Source organism: Balaenoptera physalus (assembly GCF_965194825.1).
Source record: "Balaenoptera physalus genome assembly, chromosome: 5".
Lineage (NCBI taxonomy): Eukaryota > Metazoa > Chordata > Mammalia > Artiodactyla > Balaenopteridae > Balaenoptera > Balaenoptera physalus.
The window spans coordinates 85,847,639-85,863,746 of NC_138884.1; the positions used below are offsets into that span (position 1 = coordinate 85,847,639).

Genomic DNA, 16,108 nt, shown 5'->3' on the forward strand with positions numbered 1-16,108 from the left:
TTTCTATTTAGCAAACAAAAGCTTAACAAATATTTGTTATATGCCAGCACAAACCAAAAGGTCAATTTAGTTCTTTAAAATACTGGACTTACCATTTCGGTACCTGGAATACTCAGGTCCATAATACAGGGCATCTCTTTCCCATGAATAAAATATCTAGGAAAATAAATTGAAAGTCAGAAGGGTGGTTAAGATTTAGAATGGATATTCTTTGTGTCTGCCCAGAACTCCTTCTCCTCCCCTACTCCACCAGAGGCCTGATTCCTGCTAATAGACCCCTGGCTATATAAGTAAGCACATCACATGATGTAGGTTGAACTAGGCATAGTACCTCATCCCCTCAGCTGCAGGAACTGGTCAAAGGACAGGCATGTGAGCAACTCTATGTAGATCCTCTGACATGAGTCTCTAAGTAGGTAAGCCTGTGCGCCAGGAACCAGGTCCCACTTTGTGAAGAAGCGTATCTGCAGCAGGAGAGATGGCGCCAGTGGTTAGGACTAGTGGTTAAGACTCGGTGCTTTCACTGCCAGGTCCCAGGTCAGGGAACTAAGATCCCACGTGCCGCGGGGTGCAGCCAAAAAAAAAAAAAAATTTACAGGAAGGATCTAACTATGGGCAAGTTCCCACCTTAGCTCCTTATGGCCATCTCTATCCATACAGTTTCTGTTATATGGTTATTGAACCAGTAACTTTTCCATCCATAGGCCATTTCAAACTGTATCTGTTATTTGCAATCCAAAAAGTCCTAACTAATAACCTCTAACTAATATTTAGAGAAACTGAATAAGATGGAAATTATATGTAAAGGTATACTTCACTGAAACTGTAAAAGGACCTACTTAGTATGCCTTTCCTACTTAGAAAACTTTCATCTATCAGATATAATGTCTTTCTCTTCCCTACTAGGTAAACCCCAAAATTACTATTTAATTCCCTTTTTAATACACTCTATGCAAATCACATCTTTTTTTTTTTTTTTTTTTTTTTGGCCATGCCACGCAGCATGCAGGATCTTAGTTCCCTGGCCAGGGATCAAACCTGTGCCCCCTGCCGTGGAAGCATGGAGTTTTAACCACTGGACCACCAGGGGAGTCTCTCACATCATTTTTTAAGATAGTCAATTTACCTCTTTCTTTGTTACACCCTAACCAGTACATGGTGAGATAACAATAAGCAATTACAATGAGAATGTAGAATGCTAGGCAAACAAGTAGAGGGCTGGCTTCCCTAGAGAGGTTATCACCTCTATGGAGACCTGAAAGATAAGTATGAGCTAACAAAACCAAAGGGGAAGGAAGCAGGGAGCTAGGGAAGGCATTCCAGACAAGAGGAAAGCTTCTGTACTCAGGCCTAGATTTAACAAACGTGGCATCTTGAGGGAGAAATCCAAGTAACTGGTTATGACTAGCAGCACATTGAGGGCAAAAGGAGAAAGTGACAGAGGATGAAGAAGTAAACATGCCAGATCATGATCCTGAAAGCCAAATTAAGAAGTTCAGGGACTTCCCTGGTGGCACAGTGGTTAAGAATCCGCCTGCCAATGCAAGGGACACGGGTTCGAGCCCTGGTCCGGGAAGATCCCACATGCCACGGAGCAACTAAGCCCGTGTGCCACAACTACTGAGCCTGCGCTCTAGAGCCCGCGAGTCACAACTACTGAGCCCACGTGCCACAACTACTGAAGACCACACGCCTAGAGCCCATGCTCCGCGACAAGAGAAGCCACCGCAATGAGAAGCCCACGCACCGCAACGAGGAGTAGCCCCCTCTTGCTGCAACTAGAGAAAGCCCGTGCGCAGCAACGAAGACCCAACGCAGCCAAAAATAAATTAATTAAATAAATAAAATTTTTTTTAAAAAGTTCAGATTTTATCCTGAAGGCAATGAAAAGTCACCAAAAAAAATGTTTTGGGACTTCCCTGGTGGTCCAGTGGTTAGGACTCTGCGCTTCCACTGCAGGGGCGCACAGGTTTGATCCCTGGTAAGGGAACTAAGATCCCACAAGCCGCACGGTGTGGCCAAAAAAAAAAAGTTTTTAGCAGGGGAGTTACAGGTTTAAATGTGTTAGACAGATTACTCTGGCTACAGTGGGAAAAGTGGATTGGAAGGCAAGACTGGAAGAAGGGATAACCACTTGGGAGGCTATTGCGGCAATCCAGGTAAGAGATGATGCTAACCATGGAGTTGGATGTTAGCCTTGGGAACAGAGGAAAAGGCACAGATTCAAGAGATATTAAGGAGAAAGAATTCAACAGGGCTCAGTGATCAATCAGAATATGAAGCCAGAAAGAGAGGAAAAGGAATAGCCCATGTTTCTGCCAAGTTATTATTAGCAGCGCCTACTATTTACCGAATTCTTAGCACACATGCATTATCTCATTTAATCTTCCCCTAGAAAGAAGACGTAGTTTGTTTCATATTTTTGGTTTGAGGCTGGGAGAGGGAAGGTTGATAATAACTACAGTTTGGGATATGCTCAGTCTGAGTTACCTGTGGGAGCATACAAATGAACATGTCATGAAGGTAGATGATATACAAGTCGGTTATCAGGAAAGAGCTTTGGGTTAGAGATATAAGAATTATCAGCATACACATAGTAACTGGGAGAAATATTTGTTAAAGTAAAATATCTCTTTTATTCATGCCAATATTTATTTAATACCTATACAACTATAGCTTTGGGACTAGTGTTAGGGGAAAAAAAAATTGAGTAAAATTCAGTGAAACTCAGTTACTTTAGGGAGGAGGTAGCTCAATATAGCAGTAAGTATATAACGGTTCAGAGGTAATACAATGAGTACGTGATTATCTCTGCTGGGGGAAGGAAGGAAAGAAGACTTTACAACATGTACCACCTAAATCTTGAAGTAGGTTAGCAGAGAGTTTAGGGGGAGGAGGACACGGAGAACAGTGAAGACACTACAGGCGGAAGAAACAAATTCAAAGACAAAAGAAAAAAATTTTTAAAAGATACCCTGCTTCAGAACAGAAAAATTAAATATTATTCATGTCAGTCTCCCAAACTAATTCTTAAATTTAATAAATAGAGCAGATATATTAAAAAAAAAATTTAAAGACACATAGGGGAAATTCATTCTACTAAATACTATATCGTATTATGAAAGTAACATTATAAAATTAAATGGTATAGCTACAAAAATCCGATAAAAGATGGAAGAATTGTTATTAAAAGTCAAGAGTCCAGATATAATTCCTTTTTTTTTTAAATTTTATTTATTTAATTAATTTATTTTTGGCTGTGTTGGGTCTTCGTTGCTGCTTCGTTGTGGCGAGAAGGGGCTACACTTTGTTGCAGTGCGCGGGTTTCTCATTGCGGTGGCTTCTCTTGTTGTAGAGCACGGGCTCTAGGCGCGCGGGCTTCAGTAGTTGTGGCTCACGGGCTTAGTTGCTCCGCAGCATGTGGGATCTTCCCAGACCAGGGATAGAACCTGTGTCCCCTGCATTGTCAGGTGGATACTCAACCACTGCGCCACCAGGGAAGCCCCAGATATAATTCTAATGACGTTTGGCTTACTCATAGACTGGCATGATAAATATAAAAAAAAAAATTCCATCTCTTCTTTAATTCCTAATAAAATTACTACTAAAGGTATTTAATGTGATCTGCTAAGATTTAATGTTTGACCTGACAAACTAAGATTATTCCCAAGACTTAGAATGTGAGTTTGCATATAAAAAGTTGAATAGAAGGAAGACAAAGATGGTAGCTCTCTTCTAACTGCTTTACATATCAAAAGACGTGCATAACCATAGATAATCAAGAAAAAAAGGGGAGATTTTAAGAGAAGGAAAATCCTGATAGTATTTAAAAAAATGCACCTACATTGATAATATTTATTTAGCCTCTATTGTGTACAGATACTATGCCTACTTTAATAAAGAAAAAAACATTCCATAACTTAAGCCCACTTTTTCTATGAAGTCCAGTGCTCGGTCCTCTTTACTCTCCCCTTCAAAGCAACTAAAGTCAACAGGTGCACAAACTGACACTGGTAAGTACTAAATGCTGATTTGTCCTGGGTTTTGTTTGTTTTATACGTTAGTCTTTTTTCATGAACTAAAGTGTAGCATTCATGTAGAAAAGCAGCCACTTCTTTCCTATTCTTTTCACAATCTCCATCACGGCAGCCCCCCATCCTAGCACAGCCACTTGAATAATAAAGGCTCTGGCACAGGAACAAAAAATTGTTGATTTAATTTCTGACCTTTAACAACGGACAACGTAAGAAAATCAAACCACGCTTATTATCAAAACACAAACACATGATGTTTACATTTCTTAAGACGTTTAAGGATTCTTTCATTGAAAACTGAAGGATGAAAGTTAAAATGAGTCAAAAGGAGAGCTGGGCGTTTGATAGAAAAACAGGTATGGAAATAATAAAAACAGAATGAAAAGGCTGCTGTTGAGATGAACAGGTAACATTTTTTTTTAAGTGGGGGAAGAGAGGCAGCTGCAAATCAGTTTTTTCTGAGAAGCCAGGTTCATGTCCAGGATTTTTTTTCTCTAAGCTCAACCAATCCCCACCTTTTCTGAGTTATCCAGTTTCCAGGCAAGCAGCGCTTCTTGATTGGCTTAAAGATGTCGAGTAGAAAAACCAGCCAATCCTACCTTCAAGTCAGAACTGTGCTATGGAGACATTACAACCACTGCATGGCGAGAATGTGTACAAACCTGTCCGTGCCACAAATATCAGATCCTAGTTCTAAAGACTGTTGCCGAAAAGAAGATTCTTTAAAGCCAACAGTGAGCGCGATCGGGTGTTTACACTTTTTTTTTTAAATTACTCTAGCTTTCTTTCGGAGAGAAAAAAACAAAAACAAAGAACACCACGTTTTAACCAAGAGCTTAAGAAATAAACTGCCCCAGGTCAAGTGACTCACTCTACCCAAGACGGATTTCCACACGGACCTCTAGGAGAGGGTCCGGATCACGGTAGGGCTCTAGGAGGGACCCAGCGAAGATCAAAGTTGCAGTGGGGGCGGGGGTGTGGACGACAATCCAAGCGGCACAGACACCGGGAACCGGGAATGCCTCCCCGCAGTATCCAAACTCGGAACGTGCGGAGAGGCTGTGTTTGGATTGGAAGTGAGTAAATAAACAGCTCTGCTAGGACTACGTGCTCGGGAGGGTGGCCCGAAGTTCCAAGAAGGATCCGCCTGGGAAAAGCCGAAGGCGCTCGGAGGGCCTCGAGGTCAAGTCCGGGCGGGAACTGACAGGGAAGCTACTGGGGGCGAGAGGGGTGTGTCAAGGGCCTGGAGGCCCGCCAGGGACTGGGGGGCCGGGAAAGCGGCCGCGGCCCCCGCCTTCGCCCGACCTCGGGAGGCGCGCCATGGCCCGCCTCTCACCGACGCCTCACTTCCTTTCCGTCCGGGCGACCGGGCCCGCGGGCCGGACTGCCCGCGCCGGCCCCCCACGTTCGGGGATTGGGGTTTCGGTGGCAGCGCCTCCCGCCGCTTACCTTAGGCCCTCCGCTCGGATTCGGGGACTCCGAGATTCCTTCCCTCCCGGACCCTCAGCCCGGCCCCGCCGCCCCGCCTCCCACCCACCGCCTTTACCTGCTCCGAGAACGGGCGGAGGGCGTCGAGGCCGAGGCCGCGTCGTCGAGTGTGAGACGCAGCGCCGCGATTCCGCAGCCCTTTCCCGCCGCCGCCACTGGGCTCTCCGGCACGGCGCAGGGCTGACGAGCAGCGCTGGCCGTGGGGGGGAGACGCGCGGCGGCGCCCGGCGGAGAGACACTGCCGCTCTCCGTCCGGCCGGGGAAGAGCAGCCTCGCAGCAACCAGCCGCGAGAGGGCGGGTGGGCGGCCGAATGGGGAGGGGTCTCGGGGAGTAGGGAATGGCTGCCACGTCGCCCAGGTGGATCGCTGCTCTCCGCCTCCCCCACCCACGCCGGCTCCCGGCCACGACCTCTGGCTCGTCCCCGAGCTCCGCTGGGGCGCGTCGGCCCGCCCCGCAGGGCCGGCCCCGACGACCCCTGCCCGCGGGCGCTCCCGCCTCTCCCGCTCCCCACTGAGAGCGGGTCCCGGCCTGGCCGGTTCTGCCGCATCTGAGCCGCTCCCCGCCCCCGAAAAAAGCTCGCCCGAAAGCCTGACGTGTTTCCCCCTCTCCTTGTCGTGGGGTCACACGGAGAAGCAAGCCCTTTTCAATGCGTCGGGTTTTCGGGGAAGGCGGGAGCCGTTTTGAGCTGGTGAACGTAGCAATAAGGGGCCCGTAATTTCTGCCGAAACAAGCTGTGCGGTAACCGTGTTAGACACAGCCGTGTATAAGCCTCTTCACTCTCTCCCAATCTTCAAAAGCAAAACAGAAACACTAGATCGTACTCGCTGGTTGAGGCGGGGGAGGAAATGGGAGCCGGGGCGGGCCCGCCAGCTCGCGGGTCCCAGCAGCAAGTTGGGAGGGACTGCGGGGCGAGCCAGGCGGCCTAGGCTTATCCTGAGCTGTCGACTCGAGGCGTGTAAGGCCACGGCGGCGGCGGGCGCGCGAACCCCGCCTCCGCGCGCGCCGCACTGTCCGCGGGAGGTTTCCGGGCGCGCGGCCCGCTGCCCCTCTGCGCGCTCGGGCGTCGGACACGGCGCGGCCGCCTCGGAGCCGGGAGACAAAGGGGTCGGCGGCAGCCGCGACCGCAGCGGGGACCGAGGCTGCCTGGTCCCACCGGCGCCGCCGACATGCGGTCAGAACACGCTGGCGGAAGCACCAAAAAACGAGACCATGTTTGCAACGTAGAACCGCAGGCGCTGACCTTTGCCCCGCTTAGAGCTTCAGTTTTCAGGTGCCGAGAAAAAGCAGCGAGGTTTTCTGCCCTTTTGCATTCACTGTGTTATTAGACCGTCCCCAAAACCTGCTCCATTTTTTTGTCCTCCTAAACTCTGCCTTCCTTTGTTTGCTTCTTCTCTGTTCTGACGTGAAATGTTCAGTGTTTTCAGGCACACGAATTTTTCACTCTTGCTTTCTGGGGGTAGTGATTATGCTTATTTGTTTTTTTCGTCCCTCTGTTCCCCTCCCTTTGCAATTACTTTTTGTTCCACCATCAGTGTTTTTCGTAGAGAAACGAAGTAGCCCCCTGACAAAGTATTCCTTTGCATCGAAGAGACAGACTGTCAGTGTTGTTTTAGTAACTGCTATAAACTGAGTGGAAATTTGGGGGAAATGCAAGTGAATTTTTATCTTCATTTAGGTCTAGTTGGAACACTAACTCACGAAAACATTCTAGTGGTTTTTTTAGAAACCCGAAATATTTAAGCAGAGACCTCGGGTTTGGTACATGTTCTAATGAAACCAACAACACGGGAGAAAAAGGTCTGTTTTTTTTTTTTCCTTTTGTATGATTTTTGTATTTTTAAAAGTCCCTTGAGCCCCTGTTAAGAAATTAAAATACAAACACCCCTATCAATGCTTTTATTAATTTTGAAGCAGCAGAGATTTAACAAAGTACCCAGAATCTCAAGATATAAATAACTATTGCTGAGACCCTGACATTATCTCTGCCTCTGAACAGCCATTAAAAGAGACTAATAACAGTGATACATGCCACTTTAGTAATGAAAGAATCCTAGTAATTATAAACTTCAAAGAAATCTAGCAAGTTAATATTAATTTCATTCATATGAAATATGAACATGATAATAAAATGATTATCATGCTGATAATATCAGCATGATAATAAAAACTGGCATTTAAATTCTTGATTTTTCCTTTGAACATTGTTAAGGATTCATCACATCTTAGGTCTGAACAAAAAGAAATAAAGTATTCTTAACACTGGAAAATATATTTCAAGCCAGCAAGACATCACCCAGGCTGAATATTTAAAGAAAAAATAGTGTTTGCTTACTATATCAATAAAAGAAAAACATCAATACTATAAAGTTCTAAAGTCAGACTCAAATGAAGAACAAAGCAATCTTTACTCAACATCCACAATGCCAGCCTTCTTTGTGAATATTTATAAAGATTTCCTCCTTCCTATTGGTTTAAATTCTAAGCCAATAGGAAAAGTACAACACATCTTTTAAAGGGTGAGACATAAGCATTAGGTTAAAGCATTGGATAAACTGATTGTTTAGCATGCTCATTCTCATTTGAGATTGGGTATCTTTTAATTTTAAAGAAGAAATTTAAGAATATCTGAATTATTGAGTATCTTGATGTACCTTAAATACCAAGGTGCTACTCCTGATCACACTCTGCTCTCTATAATCTTCCAGTTGGTTATGTTACAAAATTTAATTCTCTAAAATGCCAGATGAATCTGTAGAATGGCAAAATGCTACCACTTAACACTTTAAATAAGATGAACGCTGGCATTTCTTTAGATGAAAGACTGGCCTTTAAGGAAATAATAAAATTTACATTTTTTAAAATGTCTTGGATTTTTGTAAATAAATAAAATTTTGTAATTTATTATAAACAAATCCTTGATATTTGTCTAAAGCATCTTCGGTCTATTTAACGGCTAAATTTTAAACATGCTTGTTTATGTTTAGAACATAAGTATGATTTCCTCTCAGTCGAAAATAATTTATGCCACCTTTGCATTTCTATCCTTTGAATTTGTCTTGGAGCATTCCACTTAATTTAATTATTTACATATTTATAATCTCCCTTAGTAGATCATCAATTCCTTGAAGATAGGTTCTGTTTCCCATTCAGTCTTGTATTCCTCATTACCAAACTCAGACCCTTGTACAAAACACTCCTTGGACACTTGATGAGTAAAAGAATGAGCATTACTCCATGACACAGCATATGGCAAATCAAAAGAAAATCTGTCTCAGGATTTTTTTCCTCTTTTACATAATGGCTGATAAATACTTGTTTTCATTCCCAATTAAACTTAGAATAACATTTTGCAAGAACGTTACTAAAAGAAAGTAAGAACCAACATATGCTGGAACTCCTGTGTTTTTCAATTTTAAATCTGGTAGAAACTGGATAGTGAGTTATATTGCTGTTATCTAAAGTAAATAATATCAGTGGGCTTATCTTTATAAAAGATTTCTTTACCACACTCAACAGGAGCTGCAAGCTTTGTGGCCTTGGGAAAATTAAGCCCTTTAAAACTCAATTTTCTCATCTCTCTAATGCATTCATTATATCTACTTATGATTAATTAAAATAATGAAAGCATGTAAAAGTAAAGGCTCAATAGATGGTAGTTATTAATTGCAGATATTATGGATTCAATCATGAAGAAAAAGTAATTTTCTTTGTGCAGTTATTTATCTATAAAAAGGCAGGCATAAAGTGCTGCTTTTTTTAAAAAAAAGGAAACAAATATCTCGAAGGAAGGAATAGGATACTAAGAACATCTACGGAGAGGAGAAAACTTTTAAGAATTGAAATTTGCTAAGAGAATACATCTTAAGTGTTCTTCGTGTGCACACACACACACACACAAAAGGTAACTATGAGAAGTGATGGGATATGTTAATTGTGATAAGCATTTCACAATGTATACCTATCTCAAATCATCATGTTGTACACTTTAAGTATGTACAATTTTGTCAATTATACTATACCTCAAGCTGGGAGGTGAGGAGAGATGAGGGGGGAAATGGTCAATCCACTGGTGAAAAAACAATAACAAAAAACCCCCCACATCCCTTAGTGTAGTTTCCAAATCCTGCCACTCCTACAGAAATGGACTTCAAATAGACCTCAAGCATAGATCCACTGAGAGATGCTCTTGAGAATTTTATCTTTGCTATACCCAGTTTCTCCATAAGTGAATGGCCAGACTGCCAGTGAGGCAGTCTCCAAACTTGACAGGGAAAGATAGAAATGGAATTGGCAAAAGAGAGTATTAAAAAAAAAAAAGCCGCCTAAGATAACTAGAACTACAGAATGGATGGCAAAGACAGCTTCCTCATGCCTGGGATAATCCTTTTGTAAATGTGATAGCAACCACAGTGCTGTGTCTTTGTGAATAATTTTTACTGGAAGCCATACTTCAGTCCAGAAGCATATTGGGGTAGCTCCAGCTTTATGTAACTGTAAGATTTCATATCATTTGCCAGTAAGGGAATGTTACATTCTATAATCATACCTGTTGACATCTTTCTGTCTGTTACATTACTCTTCCATTTGTGACAATCACACACGTCCCAATACATCCTACTTCCAATGATGTTGAGCCATTGGCTAACCTAGTCATTCATTTTCACTCATCTATGTCTTTACAAACCCGTTCAAATGCCCTTTCTCCTGTAAAGTTTTCCTAGATGCCCCAAACACAACGAAATGCTTCTTCATCTACAACCATAGCAATTTGCATATCTCTCTCTTATTCAGTTGCAGTGATGACTGTTTCTTGGTGTGTATCTTCACCAAAACTGAACTCTTTTCCCCTAGACAAGGAGATATATACCCAGTGACTAGAAAACATCTTCTATACATTGAAATGTAGTAGACCCCTTTTAGGGTACCTCCTAGTTCACAATTTCCCCTTTAGCTTTACTCACCCCCATTCCATAGGGTGGACTTCAGGGCATTAAAAAATGACTCCTGGCCACAGTTAATTAACCAAGGGTGGGTGTCTCAATACAATTAGCCCCTTCCTGGAAAATTTTAGAATTGAGACAAAGTCAAAAAGTAGCATTAGTAAAATCAAAAGACAAATGATAAACAAGAAAAAAGTGCAATTCATATCAGAGACAAAGGTCTGGTTCCTCTAATATACAGACACCTGGAAATCAATAAGAAAAAGACCAACAACCCAACAGAAGAAAAAAAAATAGGTAAAGCATAAAGAAAACTTAAAAAGTTATATATTTTACGTATGTCTTATGTCTTATAAGTACATTATAAACACACTTCTGGTTTTTTATTGCAACATTAAATTCCAAAATTTGGAATCCTATAATTTAAAAGAATGATGGCACTCTCTGAGTGCTGATACTGTGTAAAATCTCCAGGATAAATTGCTCAGTGAAAAAAAAATGTGTGTATGGTATATTGCCATTAGTGTAAAAAATTGGGAAGAGGAGAAAGGTAGATAGATAGATAGACAGATAGATAGATGTATTTTATCACATATACATAAAATTTCTCTGGAAGGAGATGGAACAAACTGGTACCATTGGTTGCCCTTGAGAAAAGCAACTGAGTAGCCAGAGGAAAGAGGCTGGAGAGACTTTTTACTGTACCTTTTTTGAACCAAAAGAATCTATTTGCTATTTAAGAAAAAATAATTAATTAGAGTGAAATATTTGGGATTCTAGAGAGATTCGTTTTCTTTGTGCAACTAAGCCTATATGGGGTTACCTTAGGAGTTGGGGGCAACTATATTCTGCATGAAGCCTGAGGAGAAAAGGAAGCTGTCCTTGCGAGAGGACTGAAGCAGACAAGCAGAGAAGACAGATTGGAGAGATAGAGAGAAAGTATTGTCTGGGCTCTCAACAATTTGGTTCTAGTCTTTCCTGGAGCCAGCTGCATCCCTCCCCTCGGTTTCTTCAAAACATTCCTATAGGGCTCCCTGGTGGCACAGTGGTTGAGAATCTGCCTGCCAATGCAGGGGACACAGGTTCGAGCCCTGGACTGGGAAGATCCCACATGCCACGGAGCAACTAGGCCCGTGAGCCACAACTACTGAGCCTGCGTGTCTGGAGCCTGTGCTCCGCAACAGGAGAGGCTGCGACAGTGAGAGGCCTGCGCACCGCGATGAAGAGTGGCCCCTGCTCTCTGCAACTAGAGAAAGCCCTCGCACAGAAACGAAGACCCAACACAGCCAAAAATAAATTAATTAACTAATTAATTTTTTAAAATTCCTATATTCTTTTTTTCTTCCAGTTTTATTGAGATATAACTGACGTATAACACTGTATAAGTTTAAGGTGTACAGCATAATGACTTGATTTACACCATGAAGTGATTACCACAGTAAGTTTAATGAGCATTCATCATTTCATATAGACATAAAAGAAAAGAAAAAGAAAAAAATATTTTTTTCCTTGTGATGAGAACTCAGAATTTGCCCTCGTAACAACTTTTATATGTAACATACACCAGTGTTAATTATATGAATCATGTTGTGCATCATATCCCTAGTATTTGTCTTACAACTGAAAGTTTGTACTTTTTGACCACTTTCATCCAGTTCTTCCTTCCCCCACCCTCTGCCTCTGATAACCACAAATCTGGTCTCTTTTTCGATGAATTTGTTTGTTTTTTGAAGTATAATTGTCTTACAACACTGTTAGTTCCTGGTACACAACATAGTGGTGCAATATTTCTATACATTACAAAATGCTCACCACAATAAGTCTAGTTACCACCTGTCACCACACAAAGATATTACAGTATTATTGACTATATTCCCCACACTTACATTTTATCCCCATGACTCACTTATTTTGTACCTGGAAGTTTGTATCTCTTAATGTCCCTCACCTATTTCACTCATTCCCCCACCCTCATCCCCTCAGGCAACCACCTACTGTTCTCTGTATCTATGATTCTGTTTCTGCTTCTCTGTTTGTTTGTTTGTTTTGTTTTTTAGATTCCACATGTAAGTGAAGTCTTTTTCTTTCTAACTTACTGCACTTAGCATAATACCCTCTAGATCCATCCACGTTGTAGGAAATGACAAGATTTCACTTTTCTTTATGGCTAACATTCCATTGTATATATATACCACATGTTGTTTATCCATTCACCTATCTATGGGTACTTAGGTTGCTTCCATATCTTGGCTATTGTGAATAATGTTGCAATGAATATAGGGGTGCATATATCTTTTCAAATTAGTATTTTTGTTTTCTTTGGAAAAATACCCAGAAGTGGAATTGCTGGATCATATGGTAATTCTATTTTTAATTTTTTGAGGAACCTCCATACTGTTTTACATAGTGGCTGCACCAATTTACATTCCCACCAACTCTTTTCTTCGCATTCTTGCCAACATTTGTTATTTGTTCTTTTTGATAATAGTCATTCTGAGGTGATATCTCATTGTGGTTTTGAATTGCATTTCCCTGATGATTAGTGATGTTGAACATCTTTTCATGTGCCTGTTGGCTGTCTGAATGTCTTTGGAAAAATGTCTATTCAGGTCCTCTGCCCATTTTTTAATCAGGTTGTTTGGTTCTTTGATGTAGAGTTATATGAGTTCTTTGAATATTTTGGATAATAACCCCTTATCAGATATATTGTTTGCAAATATCTTCTCCCATTCAGTAGGTGACCTTTTTATTTTGTTGATAGTTCCCTTCCCTGTGCAAAAGCTTTTTAGTTTGATATAGTACATTTGCTTATTTTTGCCTTTGTTGCCCTTGCCTGAGGAGACAGATCCAAAAAATATATTGCTAAGACGATGTCAAATACAGTGCTTATGTTTTCTTCTGGGAGTTTTACGGTTTCAGGTGTTAAATTTAAGTATTTAATCCATTTTGAGTTTTTTTTTTTTAATGTGATGTGAGAAAGTAGTGCAGTTTGATTCTCTTGCATGTAGCTGTCCCATTTTCCCGACACCACTTATTGAAGAGGCTGTCTTTTCCCCATTATATATTCTTGCCTCCTTTGTCATAGATTAATTGATCATCTAAGTGTGGGCTCATTTCTGGGCTCTCTATTCTGTTCCATTGATCTACATATCTGTTTTTATGCCAGTATACTGTTTCGATTACTGCAGCTTTGTTGTATAGTTTGAAATCAGGGAGTGTGATACCTCCAACTTTGTAAAAAACATTACTATATTCTTATAATAAATCTCCTCTTTTTTAAAAAAATTTATTTATTTTATTTATTTATTTTTGGCTACGTTGGGTCTTCGTTGCTGCGCTCGGGCTTTCTCTAGTTGCGGCAAGCAGGGGCTACTCTTCATGGCGGTGCGCGGGCTTCTCATTGAGGTGGCTTCTCTTGTTGCGGAGCATGGGCTCTAGGCACGCGGGCTTCAGTAGTTGTGGCATGTGGGCTCAGTAGTTGTGGCTCGTGGGCTCTAGAGTGCAGGCTTAGTAGTTGTGGCACACGGGCTTAGTTGCTCCGCGGCATGTGGGATCTTCCCGGACCAGGGCTCGAACCCTTGTCCCCTGCATTGGCAGGTGGATTCTTAACCACTGCGCCACCAGGGAAGCCCAAAACTTCGATCATTTTGAGAATCAAAACTTAATTGCTTTAAAACTTAAACTCAAAGAGATATCCAGAGTTTTAATCAAGTAAACTAGATAAGGGAAAAAAATTAAATATTGTTTTCCTAGAAAAACATTATCATTCCTAGAAAAAATGTTGTCATTCCAACTTGCTCTCTGAATGTAATATCACCTAACATAAGTGCCTTTGTCACATGTAAAACAGTTCCAGATTTTACTTTAGGTCCCATATAGATGTGCGTGTTTCAAAATATGTCCTACATTGGACATTTGTTCATGGTAGGGCATAGGAATTTCTCATTATTTGCTTTGATGGACTGCTGAAAATACCTGTTCCAAATCAGGATGGTTTGTAGGATGATGTCAAGGAGTTTCCTCATTTTCTTTTGGCTGATTCCAAAATACAGAGGAATTTGCAGCTACATGGAACATAGAAAAGAGAAGTTAAATAACAGTAATTTGTCAGAGATTGACCAGCATTGATCAGAGTAGCCCTGCTCAGTACACAAATTCTCCAGTCTCCTTCCGTTTAATTCAGTAAATATATACTCCTTTTCTGTTTGGTTTTGTTTGGGTTTTTTTGGCTGCACCTCGGGGCTTGTGGGATCTTAGTTCCCGACCAGGGACTGAACCCGCCCCCTCGGCACTGAGAGCTTGGAGTCCTAACCACTGGACCGCCAGGGAATTCCCAGTAAATATATATTCCTGTGATTTATGTTGGGGTCTTCAGGGAGCCCAGTAAATAGCATTGGTCTTCTCTGTCTAAATTGAGAATAAAGGGCAAGTGTAAGGTAAATGATGGATCAAGTATCTCCTGAACTGATAAGGACCAACTGGAGGCTGTAGCTTATGAGAACCAAACTGATCTGTCACCTGAACAACTCAGTTAAGTAGATTTCCCCACCCTATTCCACAGGCAGCACAGGGCCACACTGGGTCTTGCATGGGGCCATAGGCACTTCTGCCTTTATGGGTCCCTTCTTCCATAAAAAAATATTTAAAGACATATTTTATGACTGCACTGATATAAATAAAATATATTAATACCATATATTAAAACATTTTCTTTAGCCTACAAGTTCGTTTTTTTCCTTCTCATTTTAAATTGAATGAAAACATGTTCAAGGCCCCTGAAAGTATCCTGACCCCTAGACACTGGGCCCACTGTGCCTAATGGAGAAATTAGCCCTGGGTAACACACTGGACCAAGTAAGTCATAAATCCTTGGTATGTACTCTCTGAGCAGCCTTACTGTCCAGAGAGAAGAGAGGAAATCAGGCAACCATGCCTAAGTTGTTCTTCCTGAATTGACCGATCAGATGTCACTCTCTCTACTCTGGGATGGGTAAAGGAATAGGGAGAAGCTAGGAGTTACACCATTCTAGCTCAGTCCACATAAAAGAAAATATCAGTAGAGAAAAAGCAACCCTCTCTTAGCAAGCCTGTCCTTACTACTGAAATGGTTACATTCACTTACCATAATTCGATAATCCTGGCCTTTAAGATTACCCATCTAACTCTTCTTGCTCCAGATTTCAGTTTACCAGAAAACCTTCTGATTATAACTATATGGCCTCCCATATCTTCCTACCTAGAAAGAGTGTATCAAGCAGCCGATAAGACATACAACCTGCTCTCTGGTTACATTTATCATTGTAAATTAATAAATTAGCATCCTGATTTACATATTATTCGCACAAGAAATTGGTTGGCATGAGAATTCATGGATTTGTTTAATGCATTCATGCAACTGACTTGACCATGTTATTAAACCAGAAAAGTTGAGGTTGAAAACCTGAATCACTGACAGCTTAATCTAAGGTACTAAAACCCTAGAGCACTCCACCTCCGTAGTCAGCAAGTTTTTGTTAGCGGCAGTTCCATTTTACCATTCTCTAATCACAGCGTCCCTCACACTACTTCTAATAATAGTGTACCCTTAAATGACACTGGGGGGGGGCCTGTGGGGGGAGGAATACTCTGGCAAAAGTTTTCCACAA

General features: G+C 41.7%; 1 protein-coding gene and 1 long non-coding RNA gene across 14 annotated transcripts in view; one reads left to right on the plus strand and one right to left on the minus strand.

The window, feature by feature from the left end:
* Window positions 1–6,133, minus strand: part of N4BP2 (NEDD4 binding protein 2) — a 111,562-nt gene extending 105,429 nt beyond the window's left edge. For 6 of the 11 annotated variants that reach the window (XM_082464104.1, XM_082464103.1, XM_082464105.1 and 3 more), the window contains exon 1: window positions 5,581–6,131. In XM_082464104.1, coding sequence (XP_082320230.1) covers window positions 5,581–6,070 — 490 coding nt within the window. In that variant the 5' untranslated portion in view covers window positions 6,071–6,131. Of the gene's footprint in view, window positions 1–92; window positions 157–331; window positions 452–5,580 lie in introns of those variants that run through there. The other 5 variants (XM_082464108.1, XM_082464106.1, XM_082464109.1 and 2 more) reach the window with 3 other exon arrangements.
* The window catches only part of LOC309662007, a 30,576-nt gene continuing 19,464 nt past the window's right edge, over window positions 4,997–16,108 (plus strand). For all 3 annotated transcript variants that reach the window (XR_014264416.1, XR_014264417.1, XR_014264418.1), the window contains exon 1: window positions 4,997–5,110. This is a non-coding gene — a long non-coding RNA (uncharacterized lncRNA). The remainder of the gene's footprint in view (window positions 5,111–16,108) is intronic.